Raw genomic sequence first — 15,095 nt, 5'->3', positions numbered from 1 at the left:
GTGTGTGTGTGTGTGTGTGTGTGTGTGTGTGTGTGTGTGTGTGTGTGCGCGCGCGCGTGTGTGCATGCTCACGCTGGCTCCCGGATCCTCGGGATGTGAGGAGGGAAAGTAGGAGAGGTTCCAGAGACTCCGGGTGTTTGTTCTCTGGCTTCCTGGGCCCTCCGAAGGCAAATAAATCTGGATGCTAGCCTGTCTGCCTGGAGGGCTGGGCTGGGTGGGGAGGTGGGCTGGGTGAGACCCTGCCTCAGCCCCTGCAGCCCCACTAACCGGGACCCTGTGTAAAGAGGCAGTGTGACCAAGGCCCATGGCCAGCTTCCCATGGGCTCGTAGACCCATCGCCTCCCCTCTTTGGGGCTTGGCTCTCTCATCTGAAAAATGGAGGCGGGAAGGAGGTGAGACTGGATGGGCTCTCCCCTGGAGACTGATTAGAGAGACAGAGACTCGGGGCATGGAGTCCAGAAAAGCCAGCCAAAGCTGGGGAGGGTACATGAAGGCGGCAGAGAAGGTGCAGGTCTAGGGGAGTGCGGAGGCCCTGGAGCCTGCCATGTCTCCCGCCAACTCTCTTTTTCACTGGCGGAGGATACTGTGACTTGGTGCCCCATCTGCTCTGGGTTCTGTGGCCCAGCTCCTTGCTTGCGCTGTGAGGGGGACGGGAGAGACAGGAGGTGGGATGAGAGTCCCAGTGATAAGAAGACAAGACCAGGGGAGAGGGCTGGGGGCTTCTGGAGGCCCAGAGCAGGAAGGACAGGAGAGGAGAAGAGAGGACACCACGGAGCAGGAAACGAGGAACAAAGGCTGGGAGGGGTGCAGGGAATCAGGCTGGGGCGGTGCGAAGAGGCCTGAGGCCAGAGCAGGCAGAGTCGGATGGAGGGAACAGCAGCCCGTCACCCTTAGCCTTTGATGAGGTAAGGTGACCGGGAGCCCTGCTCCAGGCTGTGTGCTGAGCACTTTGCTTCCAGCCTATCACTCTGGAGGAGGGATGGGGTATCCCCAGGAGTCATGACAGTCTTGTGCAAGGGAGGGACAGGGTCACATTTATGTTTAACAAAGTACTGCAGTGCGAGAGAGGAACCGAGAGACCCCTGCCCTGGGGAGCATGGTGGCTGGGACCCCATACCCAGGCATGCCCCAGGTGGACCCCACCCAGAAGATGGCTTATCCCAACCTCCCCAAAAAGAAGGGCTATTTTTCGGAACAATAAAAGTGCTCACACATTCCTGCAGAGGCAGGGAGAGGGAATAGGGGCAGGAGTCAGTGCAGAAGAAGAGGGTGGACCCCGTTCTTCCCCCAGCTCTGCCTTGGTCTTCAGGGGCTTCCCCAGCCAACCCTGCCTCTCCAGCCCCCACCTGTCCCTGGGGTTCCCTTCCGGCTCTTATGTCTGTCCTGCTTCTGAATTGTTCCTTGTTCTGTCCCCGTCTCTGTTTCTCATACTTCCACTTTTCCCCTCCCCCCTGGAGCTTGGGGAACAGCTGGGATGGGCCAAACTCTGACGAGAGAGAGCCAAATACAGTCACAGGAGAAAGCAGCAGGAGGCTGTGGGAGACGTACACGCCGCAGAGTACAGACAGAGGGAGGCGGCCAGGCGCCCAGGGAGGCTGAGAGGCAGGGAGAAAACGCTCTGGGACAGCTGGGGAGAGCCCCAGGGCAGGCGTCACTGGGCAGCCGGCCACTGTGTCCTATTCTCTGTCTGAACCCTAAGACCAGCATGGCTGGGCCTACCCACTGTCTACCCCCACCAGCCCAGCCCAGGGCCGCCTTTCCTCCCCACCCTCTGCAGGCCCACACTAACCCTAGGCCAGGCCGCCTCCTTCAGCATTTACCTCCCATGAACAATGGACACTGGGGAGACAAGAGACCCAGTCTCTGGCCTGGAGGCAGACACTCAGCCCTACCCCACATCTGAGAGGGCTCAGCCCATCCCCTGGCCAAGGCAGGTATTAGAGGGGCCCCAAAGGCAAGCAGGACTCTGGGACAAAGTGTCCTAGTGTGGCCCAAAGGGCTGGGCTGAAGCACGGGTCTCCTGGTTCCAGGTAGGAGCCTGGGTGAGTCCTTCCCTGCCTCCTCTAGCCTTAGTCTACACCATCAGGCTGGGGATTGGACTCCATGAGGCCTGGGCCCTGTAGACTCTGGTCCTGTGGGAACTCTCAGAAGGCCTGGGAAGAGGACAACTGACCACCCAGGAAGGCTTCCTGGAGGAGGTGACCTCACTCATGAAAGAAGGTGACGGTGACAATGCTCCTCTTGTGGAAGAGCCCTCTCTCCTGACCTGCTGCTCCCACTCAGTCTGCACTGGGAGATGATCCTGAAGCACAAAGGGCCTCCTGGCCTGTGGAGGTGCCTGGGGGAGGTTGCCAAAGACTCTCAGTGGGAGACACACCATTCCTCCAGCTCCTTCTCTAAGGTCGTCACTGTCCAGACTGGGGAGGCTTTGAGAGGTCTCAGCTCTCTCCCTTGCCTGGATCCTTCCTCCATACCTCTCTGATCCCTGATGGCATGTAGCCCTCACAGTCCAATACCTCTGGGCACACAGGAGTTCACCCAGTCATTTCATAGCTCAGCAAACACCTCCTGACTGACACATGGGAGAGGCTGGTTAATGCTGGAGAGTCGGGGACAATCTCTCCCCTTCAAAAGCTCCCAGTCTGTTGTGGGGGCCGGATGGGAAAGGGTGGCACTGCATTGATGCACACAGTGCATGCCGTGGTTGGGGTAGGTGGGAGCCCCAGGCAGGAGGGTCAGACTTGCATGGAGAGGGAACAACAAACTCTCTCTGGAGGGGATCATTCCATTCATTCATTCATCATCCAGTCATCCATCCAGTCATCCATCCATCCATCCAAGTCTTCCTTTGGCCATCATTTCCTGAGGGACATAAACTCCCTTCTGACACTGGCTCAGCAGGCCACTCAGCATCCTCCTCCTCTTCTGCTGAAGCCGCCATGCCTGCCTCTCGGAGGCTCCTGGACTTGCTTTGTCCAGCTCCCAACCCACCCTGAGGGGGTGAGGCTGAGGAAAGTGTACCTTCAGGGTCACCGGACTCAGAGCTGGAGGCCAGTCACCTCAGCAGGGCTCTTTCTCAGGGCACAGGCTCCCTGGAAGCAGGGCACTGTCCTTGCTTGCACACCCTTGGGGACTGGGAGCCCCCTCCATCCTGCTCAGTCTCTCTCGTAGTGCAACTCTGACTCACAGTGTGCCCGAGTCTGCCTCCTTGTGACTGCCTTGCGCTGCCTCGTGGGCCCCAGGCCAGAGGACAAGGAGAGCTAGAATGCCAGGTGACCAGGACGACTGTGACAGCATGGAGAGAGGGATGCTGTGATGTGTTTGGGAGGAAGTCTGTGGCGTTGAGGAGAATGTGGGTGGCAGGAATGGGAGCCGCTGTTGGCTCTGGCCTGTAGATGAGGCAGCCGAAGGTGGGAGGGGTGGGAGGAGACCTGATCTGGCCCTGCCTTGCTTGATCTGATATCTGCCTCGAAGGGCCAACCTTCCCCTTTCCACACTCAGCTCCTGCCTCCCTCCCTCCACACACTCTGGCTGTTCCCTCCTTTCCTGACTCCAGACTGGGCGAGGGACTGAGGGGATCCCAGTGAGCCAGGCCCTTGGGGAACTAGTGGTGCAGGTGACCCTTGCCTTCCTTCTCCCTCTCTTTCCCTCTTCCCATTCCTTCACCCACCCCCAAACCTAGCTCCTCATGGATCCAATGGTGCTGGGGTCAATCAGGAGGGCATTTTGGAGGAGGCAGGAGCTGGAGTAGAAGCTGGGACCAGCTTGGGAAGGGCGAGAGGCCCGGGAGGAGCTGGCTGTGGACGCTGGAAGGGAGGAGCCAACAGTGTGGGGTCAGGCTCCTGTGGATGGTGACACCTCGGGAGGCGCCGGGACTGGCTCGGGTGTATTCTACAGTGCACGTGTCTCCAGTGTGGCTCGGAGGCTGGAGACGCGGCCCTGTTGGAGTAACAACTGAAGCCGGAGTCTGCGAAGGGTGGGCCGGAGGGTGGAGGGATGGGGTATAGAAGGGGGAAGGGAGAAGTAGAGGAGGGAGGGGAGGAAGAGAAGAGCGGGGAGAGGGAAAGGTCCCTGGCAGATCCTTCCCTTAGGGCTGGACACCTGCACTGTGAGTAGCCCCGTCCATACTCCCTTGTTATCCCTGTCTCCCTAGCACTAGTTTCGCTGTCCTTCCACCCCAGCCTCTCCCTTCCCCTGGGACCTTCCCTGAGGAGTCCCCTCATTGGCCGTTCTCACCTGAGCAAGGCCCCACCCCTCCAATCCTTAGACTGTATACCTGTATGATTGGGTGGCCCAAACAGGCACCTCCCAGGCTTGGAGGAGGATCGAAGATAGTGTCAGTGAGTCTCAAGGCGTGGTCCCCCGGACCGGCAGCATCCGTGTCATCTAGGAATGTTTGGAAATGCAAGTTCTTGGACCTCATCCCAGGCCTACTGTATCAGAAACCCTGGGGTGGGGCCAGCAATCTGCACTTTAACAAGCACTCCAGGTGGTTCTGGTGCACACGAAAATTGGAGAACACCTGGTGGAACCTCTAGCCACAGGAGGTACTTGGGAAGGGTACCTTCCCCTCTCCAAAGCCTGATGCCTCACTCAAGCAGGGCACTGACAGTTGGGCTAGTCCTGCTGTGACCTGGGACTCTGTCCTTCCTCCTTCTTCAAACTAGGCCTCCCAAGGTTGCCGAGCCTCTTTCCTCTATTCTCCTGACCCTGGTGCAGCTCAGCCTTATTGAGAAAGGTCTGCGGCTGCAAGATCTTTGCACTCACAGGCAGCTCCTCTTTGAGCATCTAAGGCACCAGTGTCTTTGAGAGGCGGCTCCTTGGCCAGGTGGCAGGCGTGGGCGGGTGGGGAGGAAGGAGGAGGAACGGCCTTGTTCTGCTTCCTTGTCTCTGACTCTGCAGGCCGGGCGTGCTGTGAGGCTGTCAGGAAGCGTAGCCAGCCTGGGTGCTGGGCTGAGGCTAGGGGCTGAGGCTCAGCGAAAGGGGGCTTCTTTAGTCTGAGCCTATAGGAGGCCTCCTTTGATGCAGTTCTGCCAGTCACCCTGACTGGGTAGCTGTGCTTGCTAGTGCTAGGCCTGTGCTGGGCACAGAGGTGGATGTGTTCTCCTGTGCCCTTGAAGGGCTCCATCCTCTGGGAAGATAAGGAATGGTGTCTATTGCCCACCAGAACAGGAGGCAGGAGGCAAAAGAGACATAGACGACACTTGCCTGGCACCCCCCGTTTGTCCCCTGCGCTGCCTTCCTGGGTTCCCCATTCTGTGGGCGCTCCTCTTGAGTCAGGTGCTTTCTCCCCGTGTTCTCAAGGTGACTATTTGGAGGTTTGTGGGAGGAGTGGGCTGGAGACACAGGAGTAGGTGGGAGCAGGAAGTATGCAGGAGAGAGATGGAGAGTGGGAGGAGAGGCTCTGAGAGGAAGAGGACGCGGAGGTGGGAAAAGACGTCAGGACTCCCGGAGAGGAATGGGGGTGCAGCCTGGGACATAGGTGGACGTCCACTGAAGGAGGCAGGGAGGAAGGTAGGGAGGTCCACCCAAAAGGAAGGAAAAGGAAGATGGACAGAGAGGGAGAGGCCTCCTCCCTTTAGAGAAGGGGACACCAAGGCCCAGAGAGAGAGAGGGCCTCGAAGAAGACCTGGCACACTCAGAGTTGCATGAATCAGTGTGGACGGACAGTCCCAACTGCACAGCTGGAGCCTTGACTCTTGAGTTTGATGTTATTGTCTTGCTGTCGGCCAGCGTGATGGTTGCTGTGAGGCTTCCTTCCAGAGAAGGAGGCATGGGGCCAGTGCCAGGTAGTGGGGAGAGCTCCAGAGAACCCGTGGAGACGGGAAAAGGCACAGGGGCTCATGGAGATGAAACAGGAGAGCAGCTTATGGCAGCAACCCCAACCCTCAGGAGGGGCGTTGGTCTTGTGCTTGTGGCTCCAGAGGGGATAAGACCAAGATCTCTGGTTTCATAGACTCTTAGGCTTTAAGAAGGACCTAAAAGTAATTTAGTCCAGACCTTCTCTTCTCCCCAGATAAGTGCAGAAATGCAGATCCAGCCCAAGGCTGAGCCCCAACCCTGGCTTCAAAGGAGGCCTGACTCAGAACAGGCTCCCCTTTCTTGGTACCTGGGGTGAATGAAAGATAAGTGCTTGGGAATGGTGCTGTCTGTGGTGCTGACTGGCCCTACCTTGGACAACAGAGCTGCAGGTAGAACTAGGGAGAGCAGAAAGCCTCCATCTATCCATCTACCCACCCACCCAGCCACTTGTGTACCTATCTACCCACCCATCCATCCACCATCCATCTATCTACCCCTCCACTCATTCATCTATCCACCCACCCTCTCATCCATCGAGCTTCATTGAATTAAACCACCAAACCATAGAGCTATATGCTGCAGAGCTAGAAAGACCTATTTTTTAGTAATAAGAAAACTGAGTCTCAGAAGAGGAAGCTGCTGCTTAAGGGCACACAGAACTTCTGTAGTCAATCTGGGACAGGACTGCAAATTGCCACTCTTTTCCACACACCACAAGTTCTCCCCTTTGGTCTGGAAAATTGCCTGGTTGTTATGCTGATATCTATAGCGTTATTTGTTCCAAAAAGCTGTGAAGGCAGTAAATGTTACCTTCTTCATCCCATCTTGAGCCTGGTGTGTCTGTGTGTGTGTGTGTGGTGCAAGCCTAAGTGTGACCTTGTGTGTGCGTTGAATATGTGATTGCCTTTGGTCTGTCTGTGTGCGTTTTGTGTGAGGGCCTGTGCATATACACATATGAGTAGAGGCGTGTGCATGGCAATATATATTTGTGTGGCATGCGTATATGGGCATGTGAGCAGGTAAAGCTGTGTCTGTATTTTTCATTTCCTCTTCCTTTTAAGATTGAAGCTCCCTTACTTGAGCCTGGCTCCCCTTCTGTGCCTCCAATTCAGGAATCTCCCCACTTCCCATTCTCAGCTGCTCCCTGCTGCTTCTCTCCTTCCTTCACTGACGCAGCCACTCTGCCCTCTAAGCCCACATCTCATGGGCTTTGCAATTTCAGCTATTTCCTCCCCTGAGGTGATGCAATGGGGGTGAGGTTGCTTTGAGATCTGGGGAAGATTCATGGAGGAGATGGCATTTGAGCAAGCCTTGAAGGCCCCTTGGAGTGCCACATCTAAAGTGGCCCTTCCCAGCTGCAGTTCCTGTACCCAACACCCTCCACTCCTGGGGCAGGCTGGGCAGGACCAGGAGATGGATTGACTGAAGGATCCCCGCAGAGAGCCTTGGGCTTCGTCGGTCACGTCATCATCCAGTCCACTCTGGCATGGACGTGAAGCCCTTCCCTGCCGCTGCTCCAGCTCTCCCCAACTTTCCTTTCCTGCTCTCCTTATTGCTATTACCCTGTGCTTGGCCTGAAAAGTCATGGAAAACTGAACAATCAGAGCAACGGTCTGACAGGCACCCACCAATTCCAGTAAAGGACAGTGGAGGGCATTTCCCAATCAAAGCAAAGGGCAGGTTGAGGAGTCCACCAATCAGAACAAAGGACAGACTGTTCTTTCTGAGCCCCTACTAGGGTGGGAGCGGGGATCCCATGCTCAGCTGGAACCAGACAGGAGCTAGAGATCCAGAGGTTTGGGTTCTGGACCTGGCTCTGCCCTGACTGGCTGGCTGACCACAGGTAGATCATTGCTTCTCTTTGAACTTTGGCTTCCTCATCTGGCATATGGGGAGACTTGGCTGCCTGAAGTCTGTGGCTTTGAAGAATTTCTCCCCCTGTATCAGGCTCACTCCATCACCTGGGTCTCTCTTTCCCAAGTCCACAGCACATACGTCAGACTCCTCCGAGGGCAGGGCCTCTCAGGAGGTCAGCTTGTTGGCTCCTCTGCCTCCAGGCAGGAATAGACATAAACCAGCACCACCTTCTGCACAGTCCTTAGAGCCCCAGTCTGGAGAGCCTGCATCTGGAAGACCTTATTTTGGGAGTATTTGGGGCATCAGCTCTTCCTCCCCTTTTTGGTCTTCAGAATTGACCTTGGAAGGCCATAACAGCCTGTGTATATACTGTGTGCAGGTATCGCTAGAGCTCTTGCCCTGTGAATCTGGAAGGAGCTGTACCAGTGAGAATGCATGCATATGTGCGTGTGCATGTGTGTTTGTGTTTGTGTGTGTGCACCTGGATGGTGTCCGAAGGCATGCTGGGATGTCTGCAAGGATGTGGGGTCTGTGGCTGTGTGGTGCTGAAGGTGTCTATGCTGTGACTCGGAGTGCCTAATGGTCAAAGGACAAGTGATCCAATTGGGTATTGTATTGTCTGGAATCAGCAGCTTCTAATGTCTGAGGGCAGACATCTTTCCTTAACCAAGATATGTGTCTTCATCCTTGAGCAGTGGGAGGTACCGAGGAAGCCTGGGTGTTGGGGAAAGTGATACTGAGTAAGCATCTGGGGAGAAGGCCCACTGCTGCCCTCCTCCTGGGAACACAGGATTGGGTGAGGGTAGGGGAGGAAACTGCAGCCCGGAAGACCCAGAAGCAAAACTTGGAGCTGAAGCCTGGACACAAGGTTTCATTTAGAGCCCAGTGTGGAACTTTCTGACAAATGGGCATTCAGCCCATTCTTGAGCACCCTTGGATGGGAAGCTCACTTCCTCCCTCTCTCCTGGTGGCCTCTGCCTTTGTAGCATGGCCCTGCTTGGAAGAAGGTCCTTCATCCCACTAGACCAAGGCCAGCCTCCTGTGAAATCCTATGGGTTCCCAGGGTGTCCGTGGGGCCACAGAGTTCAGATCCCTCATCCAGGAGGGTCTGAGAGGTTGGAGCTGGAGACTGATAACCCTGGGTCTCCTCTGCTGTAGATGAGACATCACCGGGTTATCCAGTCTTAGTCACATGCAGGACTTGGTTCCAGTCCCCTCCTCTCATAGGTTGCCTCCTCTGGATGAGTCTCATCTGGTCAGCACCTGGGACACAATGAACGGGGGATGGTCTAACTAGACTATAGAAGTGGGGGAACTGTCACCTTCCCAACTGGGTTAACATACCTCTATTAATACGGCCTGAAGTTTGAGCATTTTTATTTCTTGTCAGTCATGTTTACACTGTGAGCTCATACTGAGCTTGTGGTCTTGTAAGACCCTCAACCTCATGTCATGTTCACATGAATGGAGACCCAGCCATGTCTTGTTCATTTTGCAGTTAATCACTTTGCTTTCTGAACACAGACCCAGCCTTCCACTGGGAAGACATCTGAAAGGACTTCCAAGGGCTTGTGGGAGGGCATGGCTGGTGGATGGTGTGAGTCATGATCTTGCCTTGGCCCTCGTTTCCTTTGTTCTGTTACCTTTCTCTTTGATCCCCATGGCTCTGGCCAAGTTAATAGAGCGAGAAGCAGGGACTTTTGTCTCCGTTCCGGCTCTGCAAGGACGAGCCCTGTTCCTGGGATGGGAAGGCTGGGAGGCAGTCAAGGCTGACATCTCCTTCTCCTCTAGTTGCCAGGGGAGGCCCAACCGTTTTCCCGCCTTATGGGTAATGCACCCCATGGACTCTTGCGACTCTCATCCCAGCCCCTCACTAGGCTGGAAAATGAGACTAGGTGAGACCACCTCTCTTCTAGGGAAAGTGAGTGTGACCCAGCTTCAGCGGACATTCAGCTGAGCATCTACTCCGTGCTGGGCATTCTGCGAGGCACTTTTAGTGCTCTGTTTCATTTTTATTTTCATTTTTAAGGGCTCAATTTCATTTTATCTTTATGTCAGCCTGTAGGGGGCAGTAGCCCCAGCTGCTTCCAACTTACAGATAGGAGACTGAGGCTCAGTGACTCAACCAGGACACTCACTGCTCATGCTGAGTGGAGCTAGGACTCAAATTTGGATATTTTTTTTTTGTTTGCTTGTTTTGCTTTAATTTGGAGGCTGGTGGTTTCCCTACCATGCCAGAATTGTCCTCGACTAGAGAACAAGAGACCTGGAGTCTAGGCCAGGCTTGACCTGTTGACTCACTATGAGGCCTTTGCTAAGTCCCTGGTCTTTCTCTGAGCCTCAGTTTCCCCACCTGTAAGATGAAGGTACTTGGACATTCTTTGACCTTAAGACTGTTTGATTTCAAGATCCTAAGATCCTGGAATTCATCTGCCTCCGAACCTCAGGCTCTGGTCTAAGCTGGGGGGTTCTGCTCACAGTCGTTTGGGCAGGTGGGGCTGCCCTGGCCGCCTGGCAAAGCCCCTCACTGCCCTCTCCTCTCTTTCAGGATGCTTTGCTGAGTCTAGGCTCTGTCATCGACATTTCGGGTCTGCAACGCGCTGTCAAGGAGGCCCTCTCAGCTGTGCTCCCCCGAGTGGTAGGTGCCCACCCTTGCCCCACGATTTCCACCCCACCCCCCAAGTCTTTGACCAGCTGTATGCTGTACCTCACCCAGGGCCAAGGAGGAAGGAAGAGGCAGGGTCCCTACCCAGAGGATCTTCATGGGGAAGTGAAGGGTCTGGGTGGGTGTTCTGAGACGGTTTTCTGGAGGAGGAAGCCTGAAGCTAAGCACTAAGGAGTGAACTTGCATAGGAATCCTACAATGGGTGAGCCAGAAGGGGCTTAGAGTTCAAGTGGAAAAGCTGTGTCTCAGATAATGAAACGTATTCACCTAGGATAACAGGACGTGATGGACTCAGGTGGGTTTTGGAATACATGCAGCAGGAGAAGTTGAGGGTAGACATGTAGAAGAACTTCCTGGAAGCCAGGTCTGGGAGGTGCTAGAATAGGGCTCAGCTTTGACAAATAGAACTGCATTAGGTTAAAGCGCCCTGCCTGGAGCCAGGAGGCTGGAAAAATCGCCTCTGGCAGCCTTTTAGTGGCTTTCTGTCTGTCCTATCCCAATATCATGGATGGGTTGCAGGTTTGGGGCAGATGGAGGGCGGTGATCATGGTTGCCTGAGCCCAGAGTACCTTACTGGGGAGATTGTGCCCCTCATCAGATGCTCTAGGCCACTCCCCAATCTGGATCAATGGCCACTGTTCAAACCTTTGGCAGGAGGATGGGTAAACCAGCCCTTGAGGCCTAAAGTAGCAGGGTGCCAGTTGTGCCAGATAGAGGGAAACAAGGGACTTTTGGAGCCTGGGAAAAGGAGTCTGATCAAGTCTAAGGGACATGGAAGACTTCCTGGAGGAGGAGGTGCCCTGACTGAGTCCTGATAGCCTTGAACGTCCTCTTCCCTACTCCAAACACCACCAAGGGCAGCCTCTGCTCCAGGAAATATGGCCAACTCAGAATGCGACCTTACCATCCTGCCAGAGCCCATTGTCCCTGAATCTGCTTGATGGATGAACCACCAGAGGCCCAGAGAGGGAGGGCACTTGCCCCAAGGTCACACAGCATGACAAGGATAAATGGGACTTGGCATCTAAGCACCCCCATTCCCTCTCCTTAGCTCTGCCTTCCCCAAACCTCCTAGAAGTTCAGAGCCCAGGAGGAGGGCTAATGAGTGAGCTTTATTGAGTGTGAAATTGGTAGGAAGTGGGTGATGTGTTGGCGCCCAAAAATAAATCCTCCCGGAGAAGGATGGGACTGAGGCAACATCTGGCCTGGGATGGAGGCACATCTGGAAAGGGAGGGTGGTGGAAGCTGGCAGGTCGATTTTCGCTGGGCTGCCCCGAGAGCCTCTGTGGTCACCAAAGCTGCCCGGGGCGGGAGGAGGAAGTGACTGGCTCTGTTTCACAGGCAGGGTGCCCTGGTGGCTGTGCCAGCCTAGATGCTCTACGACAGATTAATTGTCTCCCCAAAGCTGGGGGCTGGGATGACAGCTGTGGTCCAGGTTCCTGGGACAGTGGGAAATGTCAACCCTGGCCCACCCAAGAGACCTATATGAGGTAGGGAAGCCCTGACTTTCGGAAGCCCTGGTTTGATTGCACGGAGGGGCTCAGCCCCCAGTGAGGTGAGGGAGCTGAGGTCTGCTCTGCTGCCCCCACGGAGGGGAGCGGAGATGGGGAGGGGACCCCCGCCCAGGGAGGAGAGCTGCTAGCACCTGGCTTCCTCATCAGCACCCATTGTGGCAGGCAGCCCCGAATGCAGATGGTGCTGATGTGTCTGAAATGGTTCCCTCCTTCTCTCCAATAGACTCAGCTAATTTTAACCTAGAGGGCTGAGAGTGAGGGGGTGGGAGACACACGGACATCCGGAAGTGAAGCGAGAATTTGTCCCCCTCTGCTCCCATGGATTACCCACCCCTCCCTCTGCCTGGGCAGGATTCCACGTGACCTGGGGTTGTCTCTTAACCTCTTTGGGCCAAATACCTCAGGCCCCTCCCAGGCTGCTGGAAGAGCTGAATGACGAGAAGGAGGCTAGATATAGCCGAGGAGTGGGCGGCCTCTTCCCACAGAGTTCTTTATCCCTGAACTTCCCACTTAGGTTTCCTTCCAGCCAAACAAGAGGGTGTCTGCCCCTCTCACTCCCCTCGGGCCTTGTTATCCCCACCCCATGCCATACCCACCACTGAACCTGGCTCAGTGTCTCTGGAGGTAGTGGCTGGGCATCTTTTGGGGATTAGGAGGAGGTGGGGGCTGGCTGGGGACAGCCGATGACAAGAGTGGCTAGCAGGATTGTGGACTCTCAGAGTCATGGAAGCCAACTGCTTCTGCTCAGAAGGATTCCACACTTACTGAGGGTGGGCCTTCAACACGTACTCCACTGTCACCTCCTCCTGAAGCCCTCCAGGATACCCTCAGCTGGGAGGCAAGCCCTTCTCCACTGTCCCACAGGGAAAGAGCAGAGTTGCGGGCAAGGATGTGTTGCATGGGGGTTGGTCAGGGATCCCTAAGAGTTGCCAGTTCTGCTTGGAAGGAATGTGGATTTTTGCCTGTAGGTCAGGGAGGGCAACTACTTCTGCCAAGACATGGCCTGGAACTGAGGCCAGAGCTGCTCTGGGCCCTTGGGGAGGGAGGATTGAAGAGCAAGAGCTTTGATCTCCCTCTGAGGAGTAATCAGTCCAAAATACAAATCTGCTCAAGTCTCCCTGCACACATCCTGCTCTGCCCCGAGTTCTGTTTGTAAGGCCCATCCCACTCAGCCCTGATACCTCGGGCCCAGCCCCCGTGCCCCTCCCCTCACTGTCTGTTCCTAAATGCTCCATGCTGTATACACCTCTGGACCTACCTGTGTACCTGCTACGAGGCCTGGGAGCCCATTCTGTACCCTGCACACTCCCTGAATGTGTCTAATTCCTACTCAGTTACAGCTGGAAGGTCACTTCCTCCAGGAAGCCCTCCCCAGGCCCCACGGAGGATGGTGCAGTGGCCTGCTCTGTGCTCCTCCCTGGCTGGGGTTATGGGTGTGTGGTTTCTTGTAGAGTTGAAGGAGGGGCACTTCCTAGAGCATTCCGAGCCCCATCCCTAGTACAGCTCAGAGTGGATGCTCAGTTACTGTTTGCTGAATGCCCGAGGCTGGAGTCAGGCAGGGAAATGTCCCCGGGTGGGAGGTGATTTGTCTGCACCTTCAGCCCTTCAAACTCTTTGCCTGGCATGTTAAATTTTGGGTGGTAAAGAAAGTCGCATCTTTACTGAATCACTGCCTGCTTAGAATCCCTTCCAAGAGAAGGGGGTGAAGCGTTCAGTCCACCAGGTGTTTTGCTGCCCTGGCTGCATCTTAGAATCACCTGGAGAGTAAAAACGAACAGATCAATGCCAGAGCTCCACTCCCACAGGGTCCATGACTTTGCCACGCAGACCCCTGTGTATAGGCGGGGACCGGGTGGCTGGGAGGGCCTCTCCGCAGGGCCTCATCGGTGCCTTCTGTCCTAGGAAACTGTCTACACCTACCTGCTGGATGGGGAGTCCCGGCTGGTGTGTGAGGACCCCCCACATGAGCTGCCCCAGGAGGGGAAAGTCCGGTGAGCCATTCTCTGCACCCCCATTGCCCTCTTGCAAAGCCAAGGATTCTCAGGGCTGAGGCGTCGTCCAAAGTCATCTGGTCTGACCCTCCCAGCCTTGGTCCCAGCCTTCCTGCCAGGTGGGCTTTCTTGGCCTGGTTGCTGACCCCAGCATAAAGGACAGAAGCAATATCTTCTCTCTGTTGGGGAAATGGATATGCACAGAGAAAGTACCAAGTGATGGTAAATTTTCTCCTTCTAATTGCTTCTAAATGGCTGTGGCCTCCTTAGAGCAGAGTCTCAGAATGTCGGGGCTATGGTGTCTACCAGTTAGAAAACCAGCATGCTGTGAGAACCACTGTGAGGCTGGACTTGGAATCCCAGCATGCTGGGCCTGCAGGAGCCACCTCCTTGTATCTGAGAACAGGGAGATCAGAGACAGCGTCCTGCTGAGGGTTCTGGAGCCCCACGGCCTGGGTTCAAATCCCAGCTCCCTGTTTGCTAGCTGTGTAACCTTGGGCAAATGACACAACCTCTTTGTGCCTCAGTGTTGTTTGTGAAATGGTGATAATAATGGTACTTACAGGGTTGTGGGGAGGATTAAATGTGTGTAACACATGTGAAGTATTTAAATCAGCCTGATCCATGGTGAGGACTATCTGTTGGGGATTACCATTGTGAGAGAATGCTGGAATCACTGACTTCAGGATCACAGGATCAGTGCACTTGGCCCCCCGATACCTTGATGCCCATTTAATTCAGTCTCCTCATCTTCAAGATGGGTAGATACCATGAGACATGACCAAGGCTACATGCCAGGTAAGAGGCTGAGCCAGGCCTAGGACTCGGGTCTTGTGGCTCCTGGCTGTGCAGGGGACAGTGAGAGGAAGTGGAATTTATCAGAGAGAAAATGGTGGGGGCCGAATGCTGCTGGGAGGAGGCAGGCTCTAAAGGATGTGGCCATTGCCTGCTAAGCACTGAATGCAGGGCCATTGTGGGGCCCAGGGAGCACTGGGCAGGGAGCTGAGGGCAGAGTGGGCACCAGTGGGGGTGTCCCCAGAAGGCAGCTCTCTACCCCTGCGAGGAGGGCTTTTCCAATAGGCCGAGTGGTCCAGGGATGTGGTTTTTTCAGGTAGCAACTGAGCCTGGCAAGCCACACACCTTTCACAGGGCCGTGGAAAGAATTCCTGTTTGGGGATGCTGGAATCGTGGTCCTGAGGCCTCTCCTGGTGCTGGAAACCCTGGTTTCCAGGATGCTGGCCTCTCTCCCCGGCCCCTTTCCTGTGG

General features: G+C 55.5%; 1 protein-coding gene across 7 annotated transcripts in view; it reads left to right on the top strand.

The window, feature by feature from the left end:
* The window catches only part of PDE2A (phosphodiesterase 2A), a 100,277-nt gene that overhangs the window by 57,162 nt on the left and 28,020 nt on the right, over nt 1-15,095 (top strand). For all 7 annotated transcript variants that reach the window (XM_032258849.1, XM_032258851.1, XM_032258847.1 and 4 more), the window contains 2 exons: nt 10,208-10,297; nt 13,741-13,829. In XM_032258849.1, the coding sequence (XP_032114740.1) occupies nt 10,208-10,297; nt 13,741-13,829 (179 nt within the window). The remainder of the gene's footprint in view (nt 1-10,207; nt 10,298-13,740; nt 13,830-15,095) is intronic.

The sequence above is a fragment of the Sapajus apella genome, unplaced genomic scaffold (genome assembly GCF_009761245.1).
Source record: "Sapajus apella isolate SASKATOON/1434 unplaced genomic scaffold, GSC_monkey_1.0 scaffold106, whole genome shotgun sequence".
In the NCBI taxonomy this organism is placed as follows: Eukaryota; Metazoa; Chordata; class Mammalia; order Primates; family Cebidae; genus Sapajus; species Sapajus apella.
Note: the sequence above shows the minus strand (reverse complement) of the source record. Positions and strands in the feature narration are given on the sequence as shown.